Source organism: Antennarius striatus, chromosome 5 (genome assembly GCF_040054535.1).
Source record: "Antennarius striatus isolate MH-2024 chromosome 5, ASM4005453v1, whole genome shotgun sequence".
In the NCBI taxonomy this organism is placed as follows: Eukaryota; Metazoa; Chordata; class Actinopteri; order Lophiiformes; family Antennariidae; genus Antennarius; species Antennarius striatus.
In genome coordinates this window covers 16127501-16142500 of record NC_090780.1, presented here as the reverse complement: position 1 = coordinate 16142500, position 15000 = coordinate 16127501, and the positions used below count along the sequence as shown (strand labels likewise).

The 15000-nt window shown below is 43.2% G+C and overlaps 1 protein-coding gene across 3 annotated transcripts in view; it reads left to right on the top strand.

Annotated features, from left to right (window-relative positions):
• The window catches only part of foxp4 (forkhead box P4), a 94979-nt gene that overhangs the window by 60457 nt on the left and 19522 nt on the right, over window positions 1-15000 (top strand). For 2 of the 3 annotated variants that reach the window (XM_068314820.1, XM_068314819.1), the window contains exons 4-9: window positions 2145-2267; window positions 5239-5343; window positions 9084-9222; window positions 12800-13001; window positions 13137-13235; window positions 14773-14871. In XM_068314820.1, the coding sequence (XP_068170921.1) occupies window positions 2145-2267; window positions 5239-5343; window positions 9084-9222; window positions 12800-13001; window positions 13137-13235; window positions 14773-14871 (767 nt within the window). The remainder of the gene's footprint in view (window positions 1-2144; window positions 2268-5238; window positions 5344-9083; window positions 9223-12799; window positions 13002-13136; window positions 13236-14772; window positions 14872-15000) is intronic. The other variant, XM_068314821.1, reaches the window with a different exon arrangement.

Sequence of the window (15000 nt, the reverse complement as noted above, 5' to 3'; positions counted from 1 at the left end):
AAACTCTGTTCTGTTTTTGCAGAGAAACAGTTTTTCACTGCTTCCTAGATTCGACAATCTGTTCCTGTTTTTAGAGAGAATCTTTCTCTCATTCGGTCGTGTTTTCAACAAACAGGTGTACATTATTGGTTTGAAATGCAGGAAGAATCAAAAAAGGATTGGCAGATTCTAAACTTTCTTCTGGCCAAGCAAAGATGGAAATTTATCTAAGCAGGAAGAAAAAGGTTGAAGGTTTGTCTGACTGCAGGGCAGAAGTCATTTTAAGAAGAATGTGTCAAGCAAGAATCAAAATTGATTCGAACTATTTCAGAGCTATGAATGATTTAGCACTTTTACAAACTTATGGTGTGTCAAAGGTGTCTTATGTTCCATGTTGAGTGAGGAACTTATGTTCAGTCAGTGGTTGGTTTAATTCTCGTATATTTTGCTTATGCTCATACCTATATTACTTGTTGAAATTTGAGTTTCTGTTTGTGTAAATCTCTTTTGGATTTCATGTCAGCGTCGCTATCTTGTAATTCAGCTTTTGTGAATAAGCGTGATTTTAAAAACCAAATCATATCTTCTTCTTCTTCTTCTTCTTCTTCTCCCTCTTCTCCTTCTACTTCTTGAGCTCAAGCATGCACACAATTACAGCGCTACAGCTCATGTTCTGAACATACTTCAACATGTCTCCACTTTGGGAGACACACACCAGTCCTTCCCTCTCCAACCTATCCTGTGTGAGTTTAGTTATGGAAGCTGGGTTTGATAACGGTAGAGTATGAGACCACTGACAGGCATCCAGAGAGAAAAAGAGACAAGAGATGGATGGAAGGAGGGAGGCAGGGAGGAGAAAAAGGGGGCCGGGTGGAGCAAATCTGTTTTAGTATTTATGGCCAATCTTGTTTACAAAGTCAAATCAGCTTTTTACAGATTTAATTTAGCAGTGACAGCTCGTCCCCTCTCTTGCTCTCGTCTGTACAATCCACTCTCCCCATCACCCGTCCTACCTGCCATCCCCTCAGGTGGTGAGTAGATCGACTGGTCTGATGAGAGCTCCCTACACATGCAGACACTTAAATGCCCACACACATTCGCACACACACAAACACATAGCTCGACCGTGCCAGAAGATTGAGATTTCATCACGGTGTGAATATAGATAAATGACCAATTCCACAGTGGGTAACTCATCCTTGTATTCTTCTTTAAAACAGCCATCACTTTCTCATGGAAAGGACTGTATTGATGAGACAAGGGAGTTTATCGATAGATTTTACCCATTGTTTCACTCAAAATACATCTTTAAAAACCCCTCAGTGTTTTCTCGATCCTAAATCCATCTAATAAATACAAGAGGATTTTAGTAGCAGGATCATGTGCACTAAATATATTCAGCATTTATGTGTGTATTCATATCTCAGTGTTTGATTCATGTGGCCAGTTTGCATTGAGATTTGCATTCCTTGTAATCGGATGGACATTTCTTTGCACGGTACATATGCGTCTGCAAGACTCACCATGTAAGAATCTTTCTTTTTCTTTCTCTCTCTCTCTCTCTTTCCCCCTCTCTCTCTTTGTCTGTCTCTGCCTGCCTGCAGCTCAATCTGATAAGATAGACATCTCATCAGATAGACAATTTGTTGTTCCTTTCTTCTTAGCCAGCCTTGACTGTGTGGAAAGAGGAGGTAGTTCTAATCATGTGTTTATGGGAGCAGATAAGAATTTATATCTTATAAAGAGATAGCATATCGGGCCTTTTTTATCCCTGTTGTCAGTAATTGTCTTTCTTTTTCTTTTCTTTTTTTCTGCTTTTTTTTTTTTTTTTACAATGCCTTCCTTGTGTAGAAAACCATCAACACTCATTGTGTGCTATGTGGTGTCGGTCTATTTCATCTTAATCTGATGTTATGATTTGTTCTATGTGGTGACTGACTGGAAATAAAAGACAGCACACCTTTTGTAATCAAAAGGATTAGCACGATCGCCCTTAACTGTGTGCAGGTTCTGCAGGATATAAAACCTCCTTCCCCTCAATGAAAATTAAATAAATGTTGTTGTCTTATTGACTGAACTGTCTTACTTCTCCAAACCAGTCTCTTAGGATCACTAACTAAACATATATGTGTGTGTTTGTGTTTCTGTGTGTGTGTTATCTTTAGGTGCCAGTGTCCATGGCCATGATGAGCCCACAGATGATCACTCCACAGCAGATGCAACAGATACTGTCTCCACCTCAGCTCCAGGCCCTGCTGCAGCAACAGCAGGCTCTAATGCTACAGCAGGTAAAACACACACACACACACACACACACACACACACACACACACACACACACACACACACACACACACACACACACACACACACACACACACACACACACACACACACACACACACACACACACACACACACACAGCCCCAGGCCTGCAATGTTTGAATGTGTCTCTTTGAGTAGGTGATGACACACACCTGGTGTGCTTGTATCTTATTTACTGCTTGGAAATATTTGAAGAAAAAAACACACACATCTGCTCATATACACACATTCACTTTGAGTACCTCCTCCTCTTTAGCAGTGTTATGAAGAGAAGGTGCTTTCGCCCACCTGCTTAGACACATACACACACACACACATTCAGGCCTCTAATATGAGTCAGTGAATCATAATGATTCAGAAGTGTGTGTTAAAGCCTGGCAGGTGATAGAAAGGTTGCCATGTCGACACAAACCAATAAACACTCTTCATCTGCAACAGATCTGTCAAGTATCTGGCAACATCAACTTGTGACCTCCTACCTACACATGGGAAACACATAAGCGACTTGTAAAAGTTGTGAAGAGGATTATTAGCAGAGTGGAGATGGAGTGATTGTGGCATTGGATGCCTAGAAAACACACACGCGCACACACACACACACACACACACACACACACACACACACACACACACACACACACACACACACACACACACACACACACACACACACACACACACACACACACACTGTAACAGTCAAGTCAAGGCCAGAGCCCTACATAGATTTAATAAGGAGCACTAGCTTTAGGCAAGAATGAATTGCAGTGTGAAGATCTTACAACATGTATCATAATGGAAATGAGAAATGTGCTGGCTTTCTGGAAACAGACATGCAGATGGTGAAGAACCCTTCACCAGCACTTTTTTCTCTGGTGAGGAAAAAGGAGACAGGGGGGGGGGGGGTAATACACACACGAGAGTATGCAGGTATTAAAACCACTGAGTTTAACATTGCTCTCCCACTTAATTAACCACAGTATGGATTTGCTCTTAGTGTATATCTGCAAATCAGGCAGTTTTACACACACACACACACACACACACACACACACACACACACACACACACACACACACACACACACACACACACACACACACACACACACACACACACACACACACACAGATGTGCATGTTCAGAACAATCAACCAAGATATCACTCACTGAAGCATTAAATTTCATATCCCCATGGCAATTCAGCGTTTTACAGTAAGGTTTACGGCCCACTGCTACGCAGTAAAGCAGTGTGTTTGTACAGTGACTTTTTTAGACTTGTGTGTGTGTGTGTGTGTGTGTGTGTGTGTGTGTGTGTGTGTGTGTGTGTGTGTGTGTTCTAACCTTTAACTTTCCTCTAACCTTTACATTACCACAGCCACTCCGCCTGTATTTCTTGCGTTTGTGGTGTGTTCACTAAAGTCAAGGTCACAGTAATAGGCTGGAGAGGTGAGTGCCTCACTTATGCCTACTCTTAATGCTCAGAGCCACTGAATCAAATCATTAAAAAGACCTTAATTATCACTTAATTATTCCCTCAACTCAACACTCTCCAGTCGAGCGTGTGTGTGTGTGTGTGTGTGTGTGTGTGTGTGTGTGTGTGAGTGTACCATATGCATTTGTCTGTCTGACGAGGAGGTGATCAGTGCTAGTGATGCGGAAAAGAGAGATTAACTCTGCCTTAGGAACAATAAAAGAGAGGAGAAAGGCAGATGGGAAAGAAAGAGTGTCGAGGAGGAATGAGTGTTGTATTTAAAATAATTTAAGGACTTGCCGTACAGAAGAACAGAGTGTGATAACCTAAAAAAAAAAAAAAAAAAAAGGTAAGTTACGGTTGGAGTAACTCAAAACATAAAACGACACAGAAAGAACAGGAACATTACAATGTGTGTGTGTGTGTGTGTGTGTGTGTGTGTGTGTGTGTGTGTGTGTGTGTGTGTGTGTGTGGTAAGGATGGGCAGTGCTGTGTAGTCTGCTCGCTGCCGGGTCAAACTGGTGAGGGACTGAAACAACTGCTGCGTTGTGAAGTCATTTTCTGCTGAAAAGCCTCTTTGAACGTTTGACGCACCATGAAACAAAGACAAACTGCAGACAGACACATGTACAGGCTGTTCTCAAGAGGATGTGCCCCCCCCCCCCTCCTCACCCATTAGGCAAACACAGGGGCACACACTGTGGTCAGTGTGAGTTGTTTTTTTTTTTTTCCTGTCAGCTCTGCTCACCTCTCAGCGAGATTAGAATCGTGATGGAACTTCCTGAGTAAATTAGTGATTAGTAAGTCAAACAAACACACAAGTTGTGGCCAGTCTGAGGAGCCTGGTGTGCATTCCTCCCAGTTCTTCTGGGCTGGGTTGAGCACTGACTGACTGGTTTGGCTCCAGTATCTTACTCAATGATGCTTCGACATGTAGACTGCGAGGGGGGAAGCTGGGGAATCAAGTCGCCGATCCGATGAGGAAACAAACACTCCACAATAGTTTAACTGTAAGATCACAGAAGAGAAAAGATGTTGACTAAACTTGCATGATAGCGTGTGCCTGTGTGTGTTTGTGTGTGTGTGAGACAGAGAGCATGTGCTTAGATGTCATTTTTCAGTCATGTCAGCTTCTTCTTTACACTTCTGCTGCCTGACTGCATTGTGCAACAGCTTGATCTTGTTCAGCACTTGAACTCTACATGGGCTGAGAATTATACGCCAACACTGACGCACAGCATCAGCCGTCATTTTCTCTCTTCTGTATTTGTTTGTTGTGTGTGGTTTGTCAATAAAGCACCCACCACCATTAAAATAAACTGTGGCGTCTGACTGCGGAGGCACGTTTCTCTGTTGGACGACTGCGGTGTTGTTGAGGTTAATAAAAAGCGCGATGTGACTCGTTCGCCTCAGACCCCCCTCCCCTAACCCTGCTTTCCCCTTCTTTGTCTGTCTCCAGTTACAGGAGTATTACAAGAAACAGCAGGAACAGTTGCATCTGCAGCTTCTGACTCAGCAGCAGCAGCAGCAGCAGCAGCAGGCTGGGAAACAAGCAGCAAAAGAGGTGAACTTCACCAGACACACACTCACCCAGCTCGAGCACGCTCTCAAACACACAAGCACTCATATACAGCAAACAGAACATATTAGGAAATGTTATTATTTTCATGCAGCCGTTGGACTCCTCAAAGGGCCTCGCAAAACTGCCCCTCCAATGGCATAAGTCTGTCGTAAGAGAAGCTGCCCCGCTTATCAGGAGCTCCCTTGCTCAAGGATTTTTTTTTTAAACAAATGTGAGGATCAAACCGACAACCTTCTGATTAACAACTAGGTCTGCCTCCCAGAACCATCGGAGCAGTTGATTCAGGAGATATAAGTGTTTTATTTCCTTGGGTGCTTTTAAAAATCCCTTTTTCCTGAAGTTTATTGCTGTGTGAACAAACAGGGAGGCGAAGGTGTGCAGAGTGTTCGTTTTCATGCTTTCAGCTATAAGCCCAAGGTAAAATCTCTCCGTAGGCGGGGTTCCGCCAGCCTTTTTAATTGTCAATTAACCCCGCCAGCATAAGAAGCCTCCCTCGTTTTCACTTTCTTTCTGTTCACGCGTACACAAATATGCATGAGCAGCATTGCACACACGGTAGCGGGTTAAAGCGGAGCTGTGGTACAGCGGGATAATCGAGGATCAAGAGGGATCACGTCGGGGCACAACAAAGAGGATCTCAATCGATCAGACAAGATTACTGTCAGGACCTCTGTTTACAAGAGGGTGTGTGTGTGTGTGTTTGTGCCTGGTTGTGTGTGTGGGTACTGTCTATACAGTGTATACTCTATGAATATAATAGAGACGTTTTTGCTACCTGAATACACCAAAACACACAGCGGATGATGTCAGAGACAAGAGAGGGAAAAGGGACTCGTGAGACTTTTCCGATAAACGCATGAGAAGACACATCCTAGATTTCTCCCCTTCTTCCTCTTCCTCTCCTGCATGCCTATCTCCCAGTGGGCAGACGCCCCCAACCCCCCCCTCCAGTCTAACTCCTCGCCGACAGCGGTCAGCCAATTCAACCATGACCAAAGCAAACCAGTTGTGGTTGACTCGCATGTTTGAGAGGGTGTCTGAATCGCTTTCCCTTTTCTCCCCCCCCCCCCCCTCTCAGCTGTCCCAGTTTTCAGTTTTGTTGTCCTGTAACAACTAGACAAGTGCAAACACTGGTCACACAGACACCCATACATGCATAGAGGGAGAGGTTTGACGTGTGATGGTTCACCGCACAAACACACATACAGTTGGGGGAATATGCCTCCCTACAGAGCTGCATACAGCTGATATGACTAAGGCCATTCAGCAGCCGCTGTTTTTTTTTTTTTTTTGCATCAATCAACACCAAAACCACCTTTCAGTAGCCGCTAATACCTTCCCTTATCAGGCAGGTGCTGCCAGGTACTGATGCAGGGCTTGTTTTTCATTTATGTAAGGTTTGTTTTGCTCATGTCATTAATACCAAAACTGAAAACTAACCAACAATCAGATAAATATGACCCCCTCCTCCACCACCCAAAGCTACAAACTGCATCTGGTGAAGTAGACCAACTGCTGGAAGAGGATTCAAACTAACTTTGGATTGCACCGAGAAAGCAAGAGAAGTGCACTATATAGAGGAGACAGTGAACGAAAGAGTGAGAAGAGAACTGTCTGAGCTCGAATGACTATGACTTTTGGCCCTTTCCCTCTTGCCTTCAATTCCTTTTCACTTTCTTGTCTGCGTAGAAGTGATGCATCGAAGGAAAGACTACGAATACGCTCGGAAAGTGTTTTTGTGCGTCGCCGGTGCATATGGGACTGGTCAGGAGTCAGCTTAATGAAGTGACTCTGACCATCACGAGAGATGTCTGTGTGTCCATTTGGAGTGTGTGTGTGTGTGTGTGTGTGTGTGTGTGTGTGTGAGTGTGTGTGTGTGTGTGTGTGTGTGTGTGTGTGTGTGTGTGTGTGTGTGTGTGTGTGTGTGTGTGTGTGTGTGTGTACGTGTGTGTGACTGTCTGTGTGAGTGGCAGGCTCAGACAATGTGTGATGTGCTCATAAATCACATTGACAGCCTGTTACTGCGCTAGCTTTGGCCACTCAGCCACAGCTAATGTAAACAGAACACAGGCACACACACCCACACACACACACACACACACACACACACACACACACACATGCACGCCCACATGCACACACTCACAATGTGTGTTTTTAAGGAGCTATGGCCATATCTCAGGAGAGAACAAGGGACAGATGAACGTGGCAGGGGTGAAAGAAAGAACTAGAAAGAGAGGAAATTGTTCATTCAGGACATTCTCACTGTGTTAAAACAGTTATTGCACTAAAATAGGCAAATCACATTGGGAAAAAAACTAACTGCAAAGCACAGACTTTGACTGTGAACAGGCTTGAAATTATTTTTTACAAATTACACTCGCCTTTCAATATGACAACATAACTCACACAACTGAGTGGACAAGCAGCAGACAATAGGATGGACGGTAGGATGTGAGTTGTCTGACCTGGTGCAGCCAATCCCCGTCAAAACCACCAGCAAGCTTTATTTCTGTTTTCTCCCCGATCAGGGGCTGATTTCTCCAGATTTGCAAAATGCAAACTGTGATGTGCAACATGCATTAACTTCCTCTCTGGCTACTTTTATTATATTTCATCAATCAAAACTAATGTTATGGTTACAAAATATATAAATGCCTGTGAATACGTTTATGAAACTGCTCCAGAGTCACAGCAAATATTATTTACAGTAAAACACTTTTTATTTGCAGGTATTTAAATGTGTTTAGTTGGAAACAGATATTGTTTAGCAAGTTCCCCATTTTTCATCCTTCTCTGTTTTTCTTTTGTGAATAATGGTTTCTGTGCTTGCTTGTCTATACGCTCCCTTGCACCTCCCTAAATGCACCCTCCTACACACAACGCACAGCCATCAGACTTCTTCTCCCGTGGTACCAAGTCTGAAAGGAAGTGACCTTTCTGCCCTTCCTGTGAGATCCTCTCTGTTTCAGAGTTCCAGTCTGCCACACTTTTACACATACACTCACACACTCATACTCACACACACACACATGCACACACAATGAGCAGTTTCTCAAGTAGTTTTTATTTATGCTCCCCACCCCCCCCTTCTAGTTATCTGTGAGAGATAAAGTCCATTTCTCTCGAGGGATGGTCAAGGGGGACTTCAAACAGTGCAGCACAGGTCAGGTCTGCCCCAGACTGGGAGAGCAGGAAAGGGGACATTTATCACCGTAACACACACTGACATTATCGCCACGCGCCGTGTAGTCTCTCCCACTCTCCCTTCAACCTCCCTCTTTCCCTTTCTTCCTGTTCTCAGTGTTTGACTTCAGGCTTCCTTTAAAGACCCAATTTTCTGGACTCGGGCCACGTAGTTCTCATTTCTTTAACAGCAGGTGCTCAAGATTTTTATTTCGTTAAAGAGAAAATTAAAAATAGATTTACTGAAAGAAGTTACAGCCACTCAAAACTAATATGGAATTATGTGATATTTTTCAAAAAAAAGTTTTAAAGTTGAAGATTTTCTTTAAGAAGTCATTTGTCTGTCGCAGATTAAATTTTGCAGATCCACACCAAATCAGTATGCTTGCATGTTTTGATGAAGAGTCAACCAAAATTTTTTTTTTTAAAGTTTACAACAAGCCAAAAATAAGGAAATTGATGTGTGAAATGGAAGATTTACCTAACTTGCCTTTTACTTTTCTACCCTGCGTCTCTCTCTGTCTTCTGAATGACAGCAGTTAGGCAATAAGCAGTTGGCCTTCCAGCAGCAGCTGATCCAGATGCAGCAGCTCCAGCAGCAGCATATCCTCAACCTCCAGAGACAAGGCCTGGTTCCACTGCAGCCCACTGCCACCATGCAGTCTCTGCAGCAAGGTACTGCATGGTCACATTTATATACACAACACATGGCCACAAGTGATCTCACACACACACACACACACACACACACACACACACACACACACACACACACACACACACACACACACACACACACACACACACACACACACGCATGCAAAGGTCTGTACCAACAGCTGAATGTGAAGCCTGTTAAGTTAATCAGCCTATAAAACATGAAAGGAAAACCTGATTGGTTGGTTTGCTGAAGGTACTCATTTGGATAATAGGTAAAATGTGTGAGTAAGACCCCTGGTTGAAGGCTTGTGCATGTGTGCGTACAGTTGTGTGTGTGGGTGTGTGTCTTACAAAAGCATCATCGTTTTGCTATTGCTGTGCCTGCTGAATTTTTTATTTGTCGCCATATTTAGCTTCCACCACAGTCCCTTTATTTTGTCAGAATGGTTTTAGAAGGATAAAAGTTGACTGTTGACTGACCCGCCCTTCGTGAACACACATTTGTATGTATGTGTGTGTGTGTGTGTGTGAGTGTGTGTGTCCACTTTAATCGCTTACACAGTAATGTCTAACACATGCATGTGCACTACACGATGAATGCTCAAGGGGCTCTGAAGAGGTTTAAAGGCGGCTATAGCAACGACTGAGCTGACTGAACAGGCTACTTCCCACTCTCCATCTGCCTGATCTGTATCGTGTGTGTGTTTGTGTGCGTCTGCAGTCACACACATACGCGATCGCATACTCAAAGAAAAAAACCTTCAATTAAATTAATTTCTAAAAAGTCAATTTAATGTACAACCAAAAAAAATGAACAAACACAATGGGATGCTTGCTGTTAGATGCTTGGGGTTTAAGGTGTGTGTACTGACAGAGATTATGCAGAGAGTGATAGAAGTTACAGTTTTGGATAGTGCGTTTGGAAGTGTTTTGGGGTTTTTTTTCAGATAGTTGCAGACACTTAGCATCGGCATCTCCTTCTCTTTATCTCTCCCTTCGTATCGCAGTGGAATTTCCCTGCAGTGCAGAAAGAGCCCCTCCATTGTGACGGCTCAGCCAGGCGTGAGCCCGAGCATTCCTCTGACCAGCCATGCCACACAAACACACAAACACACATGCATTAACACTTACATCCGCACACACAACCGTGCTCACTATTGCCTCCGCCTCAAAGGGCAGTTGTGTCTGGTGAGTAGTCGGCAAAGGGGGGGGGGGGCAGACACAGACACAAGGGGCCCCACTGAGGTATTTGTTTATTTCTTTAAATATAGTGATGGACTTTCCAGATATCTTGCATTATTGGACCAAAAATAAAAAATAGAGAGCGCATTAATTCAAACAAAAGTGATTTCTCTGAGTGCTCATCATGGATGTGTGTGTGCGAGGATTTAACTGTTTCAGCTGTTTCCTCGCTCTCATATAAAAAATAATCCATTAGATTTGACTTCATCCCGCTAGACCGCACCTTCTAATGCGAAATAATCATAACCACAGCCAGATGTGGGTGTGCGCATTTAACTGGAAGAAAGAGCACCTTCGTCCTGTCAAATACTGTTCTCTACGTGTCTGTCGACAGCAGCCGGGGGATATTGTGTGAATACATCTTCAAGAATTTGAAGAAAAATTTGGGATTTCTTGTTGCTGAGGTTGCTTGATTGTTAAGCTCATCAGTAGCAAGACCTTAAGTAGAAGTATTCTTTGCCTGCGAATCAGGTTTTTTTATATTTCTAAGTGAGGTATTTGTTGTAATTAGTCAAAAGAAAAAAAAACAACTAACAGCTTAACAACTCTTAACAACTTCACACTTTCACTCTCTGGGTGTGTCCAAGGATTGGTCGGGTTTCTTGTCCCAACTCCTCCTGCGCACACACACACACACACACACACACACACACACACACACACACACACACACACACACACACACACACACACACACACACACACACACACACACACACACACACACACACACACACACACGCAGAAATCCATACTCAAACTGCCTCATTCCTCTAGAGTGAGAACTTTTGTTTTGGCGGGACCACATAAGAATGCAGACAAAGCAGACATAATATTTGGATTGTTGCGAGGTCTTGTGTATGTGTGTCTACGTGCAGAGGCATGTGTGCGTGCTTGTGTGTGTGTGTGTGCTTGCATGCACGTGCACGATAAGATCCATTGGAGCTGGCTGTTGCATGTTAGGCGTCTCTTGCACTATGAAATTAGAGCAGGAATAATAAAGCTGTGATTAGACAGAGCAAAAAGTGGGCACCCACCATGTTCAGGGCGGTAGTGCTGACTGGAGCGGTGATGCTGGTGCAGTCGTCACAGTTGGAGATTAGGAAATTACTGTTATTCAGTTATTGAGAAAAGCAACAAAACATGCATGACTTCTCATAATTGTTTCACTCACTTCAACATGAGTTAAAAAAGTCAATTAATCTTCTGTGACATCACTTCTGCACTAAAGAAATTTATAAATGAAACGCAATATATTCTCACTTTTGCAGTGAACACGTGGGCTTGATCGAGTGAGGTACAGGCAAACGTCGGTTTCCAACAACAATTCATTCCGGAAGGCTGTTGGAATACCGATTTGTTCGAATTCCAAATACATTTTTCCCATTACAAATACTGTAAATGGTCTTAATCCGTTCCAAGACGCTAGAAAACTACCTTTTTTCAACATAATATGTTATTTCATAATGTCATCTATATATCACATTGTATAGTAGTGAAAAGTATCAAAGAAATGTAAAAGAAAGAAGCAAACACGAGAAAGAAAGAAGAAAAAAAACATTGACATAATCAGGTTAGCTTCGTCTTTTGGACAGAAGTTTAAGATATCGTAACTCACACCATAGGCAATGGAATGCAAATTAAGTGAAAAATTATTGAATACAGCAAACTAAAATAAAAAGCACATTAACCGTCACGTTTTCTCTCGACTTTTCTCACCTTTTCTCGCGCTTGGCGGCGAGAAATAATAATAATAATAATAATAATAATAATAATAATAATAATAATAATAATAATAATAATAATAATAATAATAATAATAATAATAATAATAATAATAATAATGATGATGGATTAGATTTATATAGCACTTTTCTGGACTCTTAAAGATGCTTTACATTGGATCCATTATTCATTCACTCCTCATTCATACTTGGTGATGGTAAGCTACGTGTGTAGCCACAGCTGCCCTGGGGCAGACTGACGGAGGCGTGGCTGCCAATCTGCACCTACAGCCCCTCCGACCACCAGCAGAACAATCACACACATTCACACACCAGCGAATGCCCCACTGGAGGCAAGGAGGGTAAAGTGTCTTGCCCAAGGACACAACGACAAATGATTCGGCTGGAGCAGCAATGGAACCACCGATCTAAAATCATTGGACGACCCGTGATACCACTGAGCCACGGTTGCCCCAAAAAGGCGTTTGTTTCGCGTTCGACTTCCAAATTTTTTTTAGACTTCTAAGACAAAAAAATTCCGAATTATTTGGTCGAATTCCAATTTGTTCGATGTCTAAAGCGTTCGAAAACCAAGGTCTTCTTGTAAATGTGTTCTGTCTCTGCAGCAATGTGTCCGTCGGACCTCCAGCAGCTGTGGAAGGAAGTGTCAGGGGTGCCCAACAGCGAGGAGGCCCTAAAACAGGCCGAGGGCCTGGACCTGAGCACCAACAGCTGCAATTCTACCTCAGCCTACCCCAAAGCTGCCAGCGCTCACATCTCACTGCACAGCCTGGCCAACGGACAGAGCCACACCCCAAAGAGAGACAGGTACGGGGGGGGTGTTTAAGTTAACGATGTAGGGTATAGATCTGTCATTTCTGTCCTGAGATGCTGCACAGCATTTTTACTGCATGCCGACCCCCGTCTGTGTCCAGTACTCACGGCTCTGTCTCCATGTTTTAGAGCCAGGCTGTTTGAGTGGATATCCTCCATCACCAAGGCAGACAGCGGAGACGACCATGCCCCCCTCTACTCCAAAAGTGGCCAGCCCCCCAGCAGCCAGTGAGTGGCACACACACACACACACACACACACACACACACACACACACACACACACACACACACACACACACACACACACACACACACACACACACACACACACACACACACACACACACACACACACACACACACACATACAAGGGCTGCGGACTGCTTATTCACTGCTTATTCACTCCCTTTTCTAATGGTATTTTTGACCCTTATTATTATTATTATTATTATTAATAATAATAATAATAATTATAATAATAATAATAATAATAATGATAATAATAATAATAATAATAATAATAATAACAATAATAATAATAATATCATCATCATCATTATTATAATTATTATAATAATAATAATTATTATTGTTATTATTATAATTATGAGCCTCTGTATTTCTATTTAGCATTAGTGTGTTAGCCTACTAAGCTACTGCATGGCTGATGTGTGTTTGCCAGCAGTTTGTCATGTCTGCTGTCTGAGGTACTTCTGAGTTGTCAAGTACGGTCAACACACACATACACAAACACACACAGCAACACACTCTCACACACGCACGCACATGTGCAGAACCCCCATGCATACAAGCTCCAGCCTCATCCAGTCCACATTATCAGCAAGAAGCCGAGTGAAGAGGGAGAGAGAAACATGCCTCCATCTGCTAGACAAATGCTTATTTTTTTCCTTTACAACCTTACGATGTTGATTTGAGAGAATCTCCGTCTCGTTCTACACACTGGGACACACACAGACACACACACATACAAACATACGCATACACGGTGATGTAAATATATGTGGAGACAGCAGTCATCGGCAGAACTCCAGGTCTGAACCACATCTGCTACTGGACCTACCACGTATACACCCACACACACACACACATACACACACACACGTGTGCAGTATTTTACCCTGCGCCCAAACCAAGCTTAACCTATTCTTTCATCGCCACACACTCATACAACAAACACACACACCCTCACAAATATGCACAGATGCATCCACACACTAAAACACACACGCACTCACCACAAAAGAACAACCAGCACATGACGGCAGCCGCCACCAATCAGTCATGGCTGGTTGGTCCTGTGCCGACTCTGTGTCAACCCTTGAAACGTAAGAACACACACTAACCCACACATGCAGAGCACATATGCCAAGGACCGAAAGACACATCGTGGACTTAACGAATGTGTTCTGAGATTTCTGGACCAGTTCTATTATTTGCCTGCCTTCTGCAACTGACCCCACTCCTCTGGATCCTCCTGTCTCTGCTCTTGGCTCTGTGAACTGTACAAACTAATGACTCTAACCAGACTCAGATGGCTACAGTAATGCTTCTGCTGCTCCAGGCAGCTTTTGCATGTGTGTGGCGTGTGTGTGAGAGTGTGGCACTTAATGCGTTGCCTTACAGAGTTAGGGTTTGGGGGAAAGTAACTGCTATCACTCTGTGGATATTTTAACAACATATGAAAAACTTTCTCCCTGTGGTCTCCTCTTTTTTTTTTTTGTGCATCTCTCTCTTTCTTCAGTCACGAGGAGCACGCCAGCTCCCATCCTCTCTACGGCCATGGAGAGTGTAAGTGGCCTGGCTGTGAAGCACTGTGTGAGGACATGGGACAATTTATCAAGTAAGTTAACAACCCTCCAAGAGCATGATATATGGTGTGTTGGTAGGGGTTTGAAAAGAAAATTAAATTAAAGCACCACAAAAGCTAAAACATATACTTTCTCTGACAGGGATGACTGCCTTTGGATCT